This window comes from Sciurus carolinensis, chromosome 1, assembly GCF_902686445.1.
Source record: "Sciurus carolinensis chromosome 1, mSciCar1.2, whole genome shotgun sequence".
NCBI lineage: Eukaryota > Metazoa > Chordata > Mammalia > Rodentia > Sciuridae > Sciurus > Sciurus carolinensis.
In genome coordinates this window covers 47578385-47594486 of record NC_062213.1, presented here as the reverse complement: position 1 = coordinate 47594486, position 16102 = coordinate 47578385, and the positions used below count along the sequence as shown (strand labels likewise).

The following is a 16102-nucleotide window of genomic DNA, read 5'->3' as shown; positions in this document are numbered from 1 at the left end:
GCTATATCCCACCAGCTGAGAAGAATTTTTAATAAAACTTCATTTCTTGAAAAAGCCATAAATTCCTGAGCCATAAATTATTGTATACCTAACTTTTTCTGCTTAGAAAATTGTGCAGGGAATAATTGTTATCTTTGTACTTCATTTCTTTCACTTTAATATAGAAAAGTTAACATCTGAATAAACCATCATTACTAAAAGCATATTTGAATCAGAGATAAAATTTGAAACATACCTAAAAATTCCTTGTCTTTTTTTCATGAATGTGTTGACCAGAATAGGGATATCAATACTTTATATTCAAGCCATGATACACTTGTCAAGAATACTTCTAATGAGGATTCCTGACCTTCCCAGGCATAATTATTTTTTCCCATCTCTCCATTGCATACCATAATCTTAAAATGCTTGCCTGTAGTACTATTTATGTGTTTGTGCTACTTTCTCCTCTGCCATGTGCTACACACATCCTAGTTAACTCTCTCATTCTTATCTCCATATAGTTCTTTTCTTTTGTGATCCAGTTTCTCACCACTCTCTTCTTTTCCAAGCTTTATAAACTATATCCTCTAGAACCTCAGTGTTAAACAAGCTTCCCTACATCCTTAACCATTTGAAGGCTTAACCATTTGATGCTCCTCCTCCCTTTCTCGAAGACTTGTTTTTTCCTAAAGATACCTTTCCCACTGCAGCCCTCTGAAGTGAAACCTATTCATTCTCCCATTGCCCCTTGTCTTATCAGTTTGCCAGTGAGATTGAAGTTCTCTTTACTTCTCAGTTGCTCTTTTGTAAATTCTCATGATCCTTTAACCGGTCATTTTCTAGCTCCTTACCTTTCCAAACTGTATCCATCAGTTACTAAATTTGTGACATCTGACTCATGGTCCTTGGTTATTATTTCCGAAATCGCCGTGAATGACTTTGCCTCTACATGCATGATGCAGAACTAGCACCTTAACCTCATTATAGTCTCTTCACTCCTCATTCCCAATAGTTTTTTTCTGTATTCTTCCAGCAGCTCCACCATAGATCTTATCTTGCATAATTGCTCAATTTGTGAAACCTAAGTCCTCAAACATCTTATGTTCTGAACACAATTTCTGTTCTTAAACTGCATTACCCAGTTACTTAGACTGAACCCAGTTTTCAAAAACAGAATGATCCAGCCCTGATCTTCACCTCCTTATCCAGCTTAGTTTCTACAGTCTACTGATTTAACCATTTTTCTAGTTAACTTCCTTGGCTCATTGTCCTTCTATTAGGTAGGTTTGGCAAAAAGACAGTTCATCTGTCTGTATGCTTTATCTAAGCTGTTAAACCCCCTGGGGAGAAAAATCATACAACTCAGAAAAGTATTTTCCAAACTCTTCTGGGCCCTAAACAGTACATGGTGGCATTTGATGTTTCCTTACTCAGTTCTTCTCAGACCTATTTCTTTTATACTTTTGTTTCTTATTTTACAGAAAAAATGGAATTGAACAAGATTGAAGCTCCACAGTTTATCGTACAGATTTGCCTGTGTTCATGTTAATTCTTTGTTTCTTGTCCCTGTTACAGTGGAAGATGTATCACTTCTCCTGAGGGGTACCTCCAGCTATATTCTGGGGTGTTGTCTTCTCAAGGACAATCTGTGATCTCTCCATATCTTCTTAAGTTGTTAGTTCTCTGCCAACTTTTATTGGTCATTATGTAAATTGCTAAATTTATTTTTTTCTTTTAAAAAAAAAAATAAAGTATCAGCCTGCCTGTATGCTTTCCTTTAACACAAACGTCTTGAGATGATTACCTGTACATACCATCTTCCATGCCTTTGCCTCCTGTTTCTTAGCTCCCTCACTCTAGTTTCTGTCCCTGGTTTTCCATAGGAAATGTTCTTTCTGAAAGTTGGGAATTTCCTTTTTTTAAAATATTTTTTTAGTTGTCAGTGGATTTTTATTTTATTTATTTATATGTAGTGCTGAGAATCAAATTCAGTTCCTCACACATGTGAGGCAAGCACCCTACCCCTGAATTACAACCCCAGCCCAGTAATTTCCTTTTTTGCTTAACTTGATGAAGAGTCTCAATTTTCTTGTTTTTAGCCTTTTTGCTACAGTGACCAAAAGACCTTACAAGAACAATTAAAGGAGGATAGCTTATTTCAGGGCTTATGGTTCCAGAGGTCTCAGTCCACCACAGGTGACTCTATTCCTCAGGGCACTAGGTGAGGCAGAACATCATGGTGAAAGAGTATGGTAGAGGATAGCAGCTGGGAGCATGGCACCAGGAAGCAGAGAGAGAGTGTTCCCCTCAGGGACAAAATATAAACCCCAAGGACATGCCCCCATTGACCCATCTCTTCCAGCCACACCCTGCCTGCTTATAGTCATTACTCAGTTAATCCCTATTGGGATTAATGCTCAGATTAGGTTAATTCTTTCATAACTCAGTCCTTTTTGCCTTCAGACTTTCTTGCATTGTCTCACACATGAGCTTTTGGGGGACACCTCCCATCCAAACCATAACAGATCTGTAGCATTTGACATTTAAATTTAACATATTTCTTAGATTCTCTGAACCTTCAGTCTCCCTGTTTTTCTTCCTCTTCAGTACTTCTTTTCATTTACCTTTGTGGACGCTCGTTCTTTAAAACTGTGCTTCGGGTTGGGGAGATAGCTCAGCTGGTAGAGTGCTTGTCTTGCAAGCACAAGGCCCTGAGTTCCATCCCCAGTACCGCAAAAAAAAAAAAAAAAAAGTTTCCTTTAAAACTGTGCTTCTGTGAACTTTATTCCAAGCCAGGGTCTTATCATCATATTCTCTGGGTTATCTCATCTAGTTCAATGACTGGCATGTAGATGCTGCTTGATTCTCCCATAAAAATCTCTACCCTGTATTGCTCTTTTTCCTATATCTAACTAGATACTCACCTTTTTTTTATTCCAAAGGTGTCCTGAAACTCAACATGCCTAAAAGTAATCATCTTAGTCATCTAATTCCTTTAATTTCCTTATGATTAAATTATACTGTCATGTAGTTTCTCAAGCCAGAAACCTGGGAGTCTTCCTTGATGTCTCTTTCTTCAACTCCCATTTCAAATTCATCACCAGATCTTTTCTATTCTTTTCTTTCTTATTTTTGTGTGCTGGGGATTTAACCAATTATTTCATGTATGCTCAGTATGTACTATACACTGAGCTACACCCCCAACCCTAACATTCTTTATCTCATAGACATATTTTGAGTCCACCTACTCTGCTTCTCCCTATCATAATTGTAATGTTGTTAATATTGGCCATTATTATCTTTCACCCAAATTATTGCAAAACTTTTCTAACTAACTTTCCCACTCAGCTTGTTTTGTATTCTTCATACCAAAGCCAGAGTTGTCTTACTAAAACATCATCTGAGATGTTATGCCCATGGATAAAACCCTTAATTGTTCCCCTTTTGTTTAGTGTATAGTATACAAACTCCCTGATGTGTGATTTAACTCCTAGTTAGCTTTCTTGCCTAACTTCCCATGCTGTCATTCTGTGCTCTGTCATTTTCTTTTTTCCAGAGATGCGACTGGCAATGTTTATTTCTTTAGCTCTTTATTTCTTGTGCTCTTCTGTATTTTCCAGGTTTTCTATGCTAAAACAACCTACCTACATTACTGTTACAGTCAGAGAAAGACACATTTGTATAAGGAAAAAAAACACATCTAAAAGACAAATAACAGTAGAAAAATATTTGCAATACATATAAAGGACAAACAGTTAGTATTCATGGCATTTTGAGCTTATACACATCAAAAATGAGGAACACTTCAATGTGACAACAGGCGAGGACACAGGCACGCAGCAGAGTACGAAGGCCAAATCTGACATAAAAACTGTCTGTGTCTCACAGTTACTAAAGAAAACCCAGATGAGCAGAAAGACATGCAATGACCCTTAACAACAGCTCATGTGCAAAGGGTAGCTGGCACTTGCCGGACCTGCAGTGGGGACCTGTCCTTTTGCTGTGGGAGAGGGCAGTATGTGCTCTAGCATTTTCATATTGCAGAATCCAAATTCATGTTCAGGCTCCATGATGCACTAGTGTTCGCAGGACTCAGAAAAATGATTACTCCTGCTTACAGTTTATAGCAATGAGTGGATACAGATTTAGCACAGCAATGGGAAAAGGCTCATGGGGCAAAGTCAAGGAGAAACCAAAAGTATGCTTCTAGATTCTCCCTCGTAGTGGACTCACATAGAGATGTGCTCAAATCTCCCAACAGTGAACAGTATGTGGCAACATGGGTAAAGCTGCCAACAAGGGAAAATCACTCGTGCTTGGTGTCTAGGAATTTTTTATGGACCAGCAGTCATGTAGGCCAGCAGTGCCTGTGTGGCTGACCCCAGCCACTCAGACCTTTGCCTCCAGAGCAAACACTGACATTAATGGTAAATCATATTGTTGGTCTAAACTTACATGGTCACACTGGTAGAGCATGACCAAGGCCTGAGGCTTAAAAAAAAAAAAAAAAAAAAACAAAGTCTCATCAAGTGGAATACTTCAGGGACTCGGAGTTATCTTCTAGGAGGTGGCAGACAAGGACCTGTCCTAAAGACAAGCCTTTCTTAATAATGAAAGGTTGGAATAACCCAAGCCTGCTGAATTTTATTTTTTGAAAGACACTTAAGTTCTTTCTCATTAAGCTCTCATGTTAATTTTTATTTTGCCTGGAATATTCTTTCTAATGGTACACTCCTGGAAACCCATTTGTATGTATCCTTGAGGAAATAGATAGTTTGCATATGTTCCTATGATACTTGTGTCTGGTTTGCCTCCCATAATACACTACAGTCTCCATGACAGCAAGCATTCATGGCTTATAGATTGCATAGGAAACAAAAATCAAAAAACCAAACTACTGATTGGTAGAAAAGTGAAGACATCAAAGAACTAAGGCTCTAAACAATACTACCTCTCAACAGTAGTTGTGCTTGAAGGTTGACTTCTAGATGAGGCAGTTATTACTCAAGAAAATCTCTGATTCAGTAAATTTTTAACCGTTCCTCTTAATAATGATTAATCTTCTTGATTTTGAACCTATTATCAAAGCCAGTCTGCCTCGTATCATGTGCAGTTTGGTGCATTCTTTCCCCATGGTGGTGACCTATATGCTCTCTCAAATAATGCTACATAGGGCTTAGCACATGCTAAGTGTTCTATAAATGTTAGTTAAAAAAAATTTAATATAGGCTCCATTCTCAGTGCTGGGCTGTATAAAAACAGAGCAAGAAAATAATGAAAGCAGAAACCATTATCTAAAGCAGTGGACTGATAGAGATTATTGGTTATGGGATAGGTGCTTTGACCCTGGGATGTTGATTCCTTTGTATCAAGCAGAGCAGAAGTAAGTAGGTAGAGGAAGCTTGAAGTGCTCACTTCTTTGATGACATCATTAACTCCAGCAGTGAGTCTGTTTCTCAGGAAACCACTGCTTATTTTTCTATTTGTAGGAAAAGATGCTGCTATATCCAAACCAACCTAGACTTCAGAATTATAATTGGTGAAGAGTAAAAAGTAGTTTTCTAATTTTTAAAAGGCTATAATTGGGATCTGGATTCAAAGTAGAATACTCGTCTGGCATGTGGAGGCCCTAGGTTTGATCCCTAGTACTACCAAAAATAAAATTCTGTAAGTAATTTTAAAATGGGAAAAAGTCTCAAGTTTTAGAAATTACTGAACATTTTTTCTTTTGTTAAAAAAAAGTAAAAATAGTGACATTCCTATCACAGGTACGTCTGAGTTAACATATCCATCATAGGCCATCAACATTAATATGTATTATATACATGATTATCACATCAGTTGTAAACCAAAGCTATCAGTATTGTGTATAGGCATTGTATAATCTTTTAAATGTTTTACAAATGTAAAACTGTTTGAAAGAAGATGTAGAAATGGATAATACTAAATAATGAAAATATGTAAAAGTTTATTGGATTAAAATTTCAGATGCAATTTATACAATCATTTATGAGTACTTTAAAGCACACCATATCCTGAGTCTTGTTATAAATGGGATGGTTTTTAGCTTTTAAAAAAATTTATGTTTTTTACCTACTTTTTTTTATCTTAATAGAATATGGAAGGTTCCATGTTGACAATCAGCTTTGGAAATTGGATGGAGCTTCCTGGACTTAAATTTAAAGATTGGATATCTAACAAAAGAAGGTAACTACGATCAAGCTATTTAAAAATTCTTTGGTGTAAGATGAAAAAGAGACTGCTAAAATTTCACACTATCTGTGGTCCTGTCCTGAATGAAGAATATAAATATACTTGTTTTTCAAATGAAAATGTGTCCTTGAAGCAGTGATTTTGATCTACTTTCCTTTCAGAGAAGTTATAAAACTAAGCATAGAAATAAGAAGTTGTTTATAGATTTTTTGTGTGTGTGACTTTGTTAATCATGAATTTTTTTCTTTCCTGTTAAATCACTCCTGTTAAATCACTGTTTGCCCAATGACTCTGGAAGCTGAGGCAGGAGGATCGTGAGTTCAAAGCCAACCTCAGCAACAGTGAGGGGCTAAGCAACTCAGTGAGACCCTATCTCTAAATAAAATACAAAATAGGGCTGGGGATGTGACTCAGTGCCCCTGTGTTCAATCCCTGGTACCCGCACCCCCCACTCCCCCCAAAAATCAGTTTGGTTATTTTCTCAACTACCCACATATCATTTTTAAAAAAAATTTTTTAGTGTTAAATGGACCTTTTTTAAATTTGTTTTTGATTTATTATTTATTCATATGTGGTGTCGAGAATTGAACCCAGCACCTCGCATGTGCCAGGCAAGTGCTTTGCCGCCACTAAGCCACAACCCCAGCCCCACATACAATATTTTACATTTTCAACTACTCATTTTTATGAGTGGATATGTAACTTCATTTATTCCTATCTTGTGTATATACCTAAAGTGTTTGACTTTCAGGGTAACAGGTGTGTATTATATGATTGACAATGTAGAATGATGGAATAAACTCAGAATTTGGGATATCATTGGCTACTTGAGCATGAAAGTATCTAATTAAGAAAATATGAAAGTAGGAGTAACAGAAGAAATCTCTTGGAAGAATATAAATTTATTTATTTTTGGGGAAAGAACCCAAAATTGAAGGGAGAAATAAGGAAAACTATTGTTTTCATAAATAGTAGATATTAAATTAGGAATTACTAATACAGAGACTCTACTCTAATTGGACCACTAATGGAAATAAATTAAAGCAGGAAGTTACTTAGCCTTTTTAGAATAGGGATGTAACATTTGAGTTATTAGAAAACCGTGTTAATCCATAGAAATTTTTTTTCATTTGAAATTTAAAACAATCAAGAAATTGAGATTAAACTTTTAAAATTTTCATTTTGGATTTTGTAAAATGGAATTATATATGGGTTTAAACAGAGTTACAAAATCACGCAGGTTGTACAAGTTCCTGATTTTTTTAAGTAAGCAAGCCAAATTGCTCAGCACATACTTCCTTTGTAAAAAGAGTAAGGGAAGATGCTTTATGATTTTGTAACAGCATTTGTCTTTCTATATTATGCATATTGTATCTTGAATATTATGTGAAAATTAGTCTTGTGATAAATATTATCTTTATCTCCTGCCTTTGCAGTGTTAATAGCAGATTCATATCTCTTAGAGATTGACAGGCTTGAGTCCTGACTTTAACTTCTAATGTAGAGACATACATTAGTAGTAGATGTGAGTTTTCTATTCTATAAAGAAGGAGAAATAATAGGAGATAATAATAGTAACCACTTTGTGGGTTTTCTGTAATTACTAATACTTAATGCTTTCTAAATAAATGAATTAAATTTTTTTAAAAAATTATGAACTTCTCTTTACAAGTTACAGTGAATTATGTTTAATGATTTGGTCTGTTTTTACTGTTACCTACTTCTAATTTGGGTATGTTTGTTAGGGACATTACAAGCCAAGTGAAAAATGAAGGATGTGCTAATGAACTTTGTTCATAAAGAACAGATGACACTTTTAAGAAAAAACCATTTAGGAAAGCACATTGAGCAAAATGTTACATCTTACTTAGATGTAAAATGATTTTATTCGGCAGAAGACAGATCTGAATTATTTTTGGTCATTTAGAAAACTGTAACTTTAATAAAAATCATGTCAGTCTGGGCATGGTGCCACACCCCTATAATCCCTGAGGCACTGGAGACTTAGGCAGGAGGATCGAAAGTTCAAAGCCAGCTTCAGTAACTTGGCAAGACCCTAAGCAATTTAGCAAGACCCTATGTCAAAATAAAAAAATAAAAAATGGGCTTGGGTTGTGCTCAGTGGTTAAGCATCCCTGAGTTCAATCCATGGTACCAAAAATAAATAAATAATCAATCATGTCAGGATGGTATCTATAAATCTTTTAAGAAGCATAGATAGTGCAGTTAGACCTGTAATTTCTTAATGATTATAATCTAAATAATTCAGTTGACAGTTACAGATTACAACTGAGATATAAAATAGTCTGATTTTTCAGATGTCTACATGTTAATCCCTTCATTTAATTGATGAAAGTTTATCACACAATTTATTTTGAGCTAACACTATGAATGGCATTGGGGGAACAAAGATGCATTAATGTCCCTGCCCTCATGGATCTTCCTCTTTAATAAACTAATTCATATAACAATTTTTAACTAAAAACAAAAACCGACTTTCTTTATAAATATTAGGATAATTTTTAGCTAAGACAGTACAAGGTAATAGATAACAAAAAAAAAGATTTCAATTCTGATTAGAGAAGTAATAAATGTGGCAATTTAAGTACTATCTTCATAGGCTATTTTTTCTTTTCCTTTTTTAGGAATCTAAAGGGGGATCGAGTTATGCCAGAAGAAATAGCTCGCTACTATAAACATTATGTAAAAGTCATGGGTCTTCAGAAGAATTTCAGAGAGAATACTTATATAACCTCTGTATCAAGACTCTACAGAGATCAGGATGATAATGATAGTCAAGACTCAGATATTTCAACAAAGCATTTACAGATAGAGAAGTCAAAATTTATCAAGAGAAACTGGGAAATCAGAGGTTATCAGCGAACAGCAGATGGTTCTCATGTTCCCTTTTGCCTCTTTGCTGAGAATGTAGCTCTAGCAACTGGAACATTGGATTCTCCTGCTCATCTCGAAATTGAAGGGGAAGATTTTCCTTTTGTGTTTCATTCAATGTCTGAATTTGGAGCTGCTATAAGCAAAGGAAAGTTATGTGGCAAAGTGGATCCAGTGTTAATTGTAGGTTCTGGGCTCACTGCAGCTGATGCAGTACTATGTGCTTACAACAATAATATCCCTGTGATCCATGTGTTTCGCAGACGAGTAACTGATCCAAGCTTAATTTTCAAGCAGCTTCCCAAAAAGCTTTATCCTGAATATCATAAAGTCTATCATATGATGTGTACTCAGATATATTCTGCTGACTCAAATCTTTTGTCTGATTATACCAGTTTTCCTGAGCACCATGTGCTTTCCTTTAAGTCGGACATGAAATGCATTCTTCAAAGCATCTCTGGATTGAAGAAAATATTTAAGCTGTCTGCAGCCGTGGTATTGATAGGTTCTCATCCTAATCTTTCTTTTCTAAAGGAACAAGGGTGTTACCTAGGCCATAACTCAAGCCAGCCAATCACATGTAAGGGTAATCCTGTGGAAATAGATGCATATACCTATGAATGTGTTAAAGAAGCCAACCTTTTTGCATTGGGCCCTTTGGTCGGAGACAATTTTGTTCGATTTCTAAAGGGAGGAGCATTGGGTGTTACACGCTGTTTAGCTACAAGACAGAAGAAAAAGCAGCATTTGATTGTTGAAAGAGGAGGAGAAGATGGGGTAGCTTAAAACAAGTTTACAAATAATTTAAATGGACACTTTACCATTAAAGATTTTTTAATAGTGGTTTTGCAGTGTACGGCTTGAATTTTCTGGACTTGAATTAACTGGAGGAGAGCCTCAAGCTATAGTAACTTCATTTTTTAAAACTACCACAACTTGGCTTACTGATTTATATTATAATGTATCAGAGATGTCCCTGTCAGAGAAATAGAAACACTGCCAACTTGGTTTACTTCAAGCTTTCACTTAACTAAAACATTCTTTTCTTCTAAGACTTATTTTTTGTGATCATTTTTGGTTATTTATTTGATTGCAAAATATTACAACCTGGAGACTATAAAACCGTACACTTGTTAGGCCAGATATTGTCCTAGTGAGGATACATTTGGGTCACTTTGCTGCTCCGGGGTGGTCCAAGGCTCAGCAGCATCAGCTTTATCTGTTGCTTGTTAGAAGTGTACTGTCAGGCCCCACAACCTGCTTGCTTAATGGGAAATAGGTATGCTCATTAAAGGTTGAGGCACACTGGCCTGAATGAAAATGGGGATATACGATATGTGTGCTAGGGTAGGGTAGGGGGGGAGAGGCATTTTCAACTCAGGTTTTATTTATTTTGAAATTATCAGTTTTATAAATAATTTATTACCAAATATGATCGTCTTTTAAAAATATTTTTATTGAATCCTTGATAGGTACTTAATTTTCTTAACTTCTAATAATTTAAACATTCCAATAATGTTGGTAGACACCTTGACATCCAAGAGCCCATTATGACTATTTTTCAGGTTTATTCTCTACTTAATCATCATAACATCTAATTAATCTGATTTATAATTCAATAAATTGTGGATGGAACTACTTACCTTTGTGTGAACATTGAGTAACTAATTTCTGTCACTGAAACTAAGATATTTGGGTATGACCTTATAAAATTGTAATACCATTTGGATATTGACAATTATTAAAGGTTAATTTGGAAAATAAGATTATTTTCCATTCCCAAGGTGATTATTACTTTGACATCTCTAATAGTGTTTGTTCATTGGAGAAAACATAGCAGCTAATTCCATGGTTATTTATTGGATTTATCTGCTGTAATAATTCTGATTTATATGTTTTGTGCTTCATGTCTGTATTTCCATACATCACCAGAATTTTTAATGTTAGGTAAGTTTTCTGAAGTTCTTCTTGGAAAATTGAATTTTTCAGCCTTTTTTTTTCTTTCTCTTTTTGCACAGTTATTTCATCTGGAATGTGCTCATTGAACTTCTTTTTCTTAGAATTAAAAATAGTGGACTAATGTGTCCATATTTTTCTCCATTTTATTGCAGTGCTATGTGCTTAGTTTACAGGATCATAATTTACCTTAAATATAATTATTCAGAATATATTTGTTTCTACCAACAGGTTGCTTTAGGTGAACTCTTACTCTTTTAACTTCATTTTATAACTGCAATCCAGTTTTAGTTCCCTATTATGGTAACTTTTTTCAAACTAATTTCACACCTTATTGAAATATCGTTAACATCTTCTGACCGCGCTTGATACAAAGTACTCTTGTGTTTGCCTATTTTTGTTCTCTGAATGAGTTGGATTGGATAAATTTAAGTGACTAGTATAAAGATTGTTTCTAGGGAAGGATGAGACCTGTAGACATCTCCTTATATCTCAGAAGGCTGCTTTAATTGAACCTATAACATTTTTGTAATGAGAGTATTCCTTTTCTAAACAAGGCTTCAGGGAAAGTAAAGCTTCAGTAAAACCCTAAATAAATGTAGTGGATAACTTCATCTCTGACAATCTCCAATTTCCCACATCTCCCTCAATCCTGCTATCCTATGCAACATATGACACTAAAGTCTTTTCTCTGATGTATTATACTTCTCTGCTTTTTAACTTTATTAATTTCTGTTCCATAATTCCAGATCTCTGCTTCTATTTCAGTATAAGCCAACTATTAAAGGAAAGGAAAATTACTAAATACTTGAGTAGACATGGACTGATGTGAACATCTTATTTCTCCAAGTCTATCTTGGTTTATGGCAAATGGTCCATACTTGTCGAAAGAAAGTCTATAGTGCACAACCTATTGAGGATTTTAAAACATTATAAAATGATAAAAATCAGATTTAGTTACAGCTTTCAGTGTCTTGGGTATGTGAACTCAGCAACTGTACTTTTTTTCAAAATCTAATTTTTATCATATGTTTCCATGGCATCAAATTTTAGTTAGCAATTTTTTTTAAACTGAAAGATTATTTTAAAATATGTCAGAAGTGGTGAAAAATTCAAAATAAACCCTATTATTAAATAAAAACAAGTTCTATTAAGTTCCACCTTCTGGAAACCAGAACCCTGAATGAAATGAAATAGGATGAATTTAAATGTCATTTTATCATCCAGTGTCATTATAGGACTGCTTGTTGCATAAAGCTATTTTGACCACATCAGATCATATAGTCTTTACAAAAACTCCATTCTATACATTCTTGGGGTTGGGGTAAAGGGCCATGGTTCCCAAAGTGAGCCTGAAGAGAGGATGTGGAAGAAGATAAAACATTCTACTGATCCTTAATCTGATACTGATACTGATCTCCACCCAGGTTTTTCAAGAACAGTGGTGTCTTTGGAAAAGAAGCAGGGCAAAGTAGATACAGAACAAACCAAAAAGAGAAGGAAAAAAACCTTCAATTTAAAAATTGAAACCAAAAAGAAGGCTTCCTGATTCCAGCCATGGAGTAGTGATAATCATAAAAGTTTAAAAAATATATAAAGCAGTATTTACAATGAATAATAGTATAGGACTGATTCTTAATAAATGAGATTTTTTTTCTGTAAATACGATGACTCTCTGCCTGTTGGCACTTTGTAAACTAACACACAAAATAGACTGTCTGGGTGGGAGAAAACAGTTCAGGTTCCTGTTGGAATTTGCTGAGCTGAGTACTGGAGAGGAGAAAGCTGCACAGAGAATCCCCAGAAATTAACAATGATTTCCCTAACATCTGGCTCAATACTATGTAAAGTGAGTGCAGAGTGGAAAACCATGGAGCCTGGGAGCAATCAGCAAGTGTAAGCCAGGCCAGATGGAGATTCTGGAGGCATGTGTTTCTGGAAGACAAGAGTTCTAACCAGCCAAGGGAGATGGACCTTGCCGGACATTCCAGGTATTCAATTGAAAGCTCCAAAAGGCCATGTCTTGAGGATAGGGTTACTGTAACCCTGCCTAAAACTTAGACCTCAACAGGATTTAGCAGATCTGACAGTAAGTTAGCTACCTGCCAGCACAAAACTTAACATTCTTTAAAGGAATATAAAATCCAGACTCTCAACATAGTGTCCACAATGTCCAGCATACAGTAAAATTATTAAGTGAGGAAAAAAAAAATGGGACCAACAACCAGGAAAAAAAATAAGCAATCAAAACAGACCTAGAGTTGATACAGATGTTAGAAATAGCAGATACGTACTTTAAAAGTTAATATAAAAGGTTGACAATTTAGTGGAATCTCAAATTTTTAAATGAAATTTTACAAATGAAAAATTTTCTGAAACGAAAAATTCATTGGATGAGCATAACAAAGGACAGTGCAGGAGATAATGCACATTAATGGCAGAGGTTAAAAATGATTAATACGAAATACAGAGGTAAAAGGACAAAACTAGCAGAGTTAATGACTTAGGGGATGATGTCAGTGGTCTAATGTTGAAATCTAGAGAGAAGAAGAGAGGTGAGTATCAAACACTTCTATAAATGTTTTAAAGTGCTGAGGTGAAAGTGCAAAATCACCATGATTATATCCAGTGAAAATGTCCTTCCAAAAGTGGAATAAAGACATTTCAAGTTGAGAAAATGTGATATCAAGATACTGGCACTATAAGAAATCTTAAAGGAAGTTCTTCATACTCATCGAAGGTCCATCGTACCTAGTGAAACATGTATGTGAAGGAAAGAGGAGTGCCAGAAATGGTAAACAGAAGTTTCCTAAATTATTTAAAATCTAATTGTTGAAAATGTGTAACCATAAACAGTTTAATACAGATTTAAGAATTGTGACATTTAGGATACACAGAAAAAATATCTGACAATGATAGTAAAAATTACAGAAGTATACTTTATAAGGTATATACATTATACATGAAGTGGTAGTTGGTGGTAGATTGATAAGAATGCATATTCTTATAGAAACTACTGAAAAAAGACAAAAAGTTGACAGGAGATAAAATGGAATACTAAAATACTAAAGCAGAAAGGAAAGAAGAAAAACAGTCTTAATAGGATAGAGAGAAGACAAGTGTGATGACAGACTCCAATCCAGCCATACCATACCAAATAGTTACAATGGATATAAGTGGATTAAATATCATCGATTCAAAGGCAAAGATCAGACTAAATAAAAGGGTCTCGCTAACATTTGCTTAGGGCCTCGTTAATTTGCTGACACTGGTCTTGAACTTGCAAACCTCTTGGCTTAGCCTCCTATGCCTCTGGAATTACAGGCCTGTGCCACTGTGGCTGAGTGAACTTTCAACAATAAAGTAATAACAAGAGACAAATGTTAAACCAATCATTCTTAGGTAAAAGGATGGGCAAAGACACCATGTAAACAGTAATAAAGACTTCAAGAGTATTACTAAAGATAGGTGTTTCATAACAAAAGATCTATCTTACATGTATATGTAGTTTATTACTGATTTTTAAGGTATATGAAGCAAAACAAAACAATAGAAAAGTAGAGAAATTCACAGTTACAGGAGATGTTATTCCTTTCTGAGTAACAAAAAGATGCAAAATCAGAAAGAGAAGATTTTAGCACACCTACTTCCTAAATTGTAGAATACACGTGGAACATTTACAAACAGAACAATCTTATGCTTCCCAGCAAATTTCAAAAAATTTCAAAAGATTTAAAACTTACTGAATATGATCTTAATACAGTGGAATTTAATTTAGGAATAGTAACAAAAGTAAATAGCAATTACATTTTTTGATGGATGGAAAAATGTGTGAACTACATGTGTGAATGATGAAATCACAAGAAAATTAGGACATTTTGAACCTGGATATCAACAACAAAAAATATAAATGTCACATTCAGCTAGAGCAGTGACCAGTGAAATTTATAGTTCTAATACTGATAATTAGAAGACAAGTTTAAAAATCAATGATCTGCAGGGGCTAGAAAAATCAGCACATGAAACCCAAAGTAGAAGGAATGAAGTAACAAGGGAAAACAGCAATGAAATGTTTTTTGAAAAAAATTTTAACAGTATCAACAACCTCTAGCTAGACTGGAAAAAAAAAAAAAAAAAAAAAAACCAAAAACTGATAACAAAGAAAAAGGAGACATAATTACATATTAGACACGAAAATTTTAACAGCAGTATTATGAACCATATGCCAATAAATTTGATAAAGAATGAATAAAGCCCTTGAAAGACACAAACTGCCACGACAAATGGAAATGTGAAGAGCTAAGATTAGAATAAGATGTTTAACATTGTTCTGATGGCTGTAACCAATGCAATAAGGTGAGAAAGGAAAAGGAAAAATAAATTGTAAAGCTTTCCTCACAGATAACATTATGTAAAAATCCTGAGGAATCTTTAAAAAAAACTAGAATAAAGGTAAATTTATCAACTTCACAAACTCCAAATTCAATATGCAAAAATTATATTTCCATATACAACCAATAAATCTTTGTAATATGAACTTTTTGAAAGTACTATTTGTCAAATATATTGAGTGCTTTAGGAATAAATGTAAAACATGCAAGCTTCTGCACTGAAACTACAAAACAGTGCTGAAAAGAAGTTAAGGAAGGTCTAAGTAAATGAACAGGTGCATTATATTCATGATTTGGAGTATTGGATTCATTTTAAAGATATTGGGTCTTCCCTGTTTCAGTCAGCTTTTTCACCACGTGACCAAAAGATCTGAAAAGAGCAACGTAGATGAGGAAAAGTTTTACTTGTTGCTCATGATTTCAGAGGTCTCAGTCCATAGATGGCCTACTCCATTGCTCTGGGTTTGAGAGGAGGAACATCATAATTAAAAGGTGTGGCAGAGGAAAGCAGCTCAGGACATGGCCACCAGGAAACACAGAGCTCTACTCACCAGGGACAAAATGTAAACTCCAAAGGCACATTCCTAATGACCTAACTTCTCCTGACACACCTTATTTGCCTATAGTCACCACCCCATTAACACACATCAGTCTGATCTGTCACATTC

At 34.8% G+C, this 16102-nt stretch overlaps 1 protein-coding gene across 1 annotated transcript in view; it reads left to right on the top strand.

Moving 5' to 3' along the window:
* The window catches only part of Osgin2 (oxidative stress induced growth inhibitor family member 2), a 31985-nt gene extending 16790 nt beyond the window's left edge, over positions 1-15195 (top strand). Inside the window, exons 5-6 of the mRNA XM_047559274.1 lie at positions 6098-6189; positions 8841-15195. Of these exons, the coding sequence (XP_047415230.1) occupies positions 6098-6189; positions 8841-9873 (1125 nt within the window). The 3' untranslated portion in view covers positions 9874-15195. The remainder of the gene's footprint in view (positions 1-6097; positions 6190-8840) is intronic.
* Positions 15196-16102: the final 907 nt, after the last annotated feature.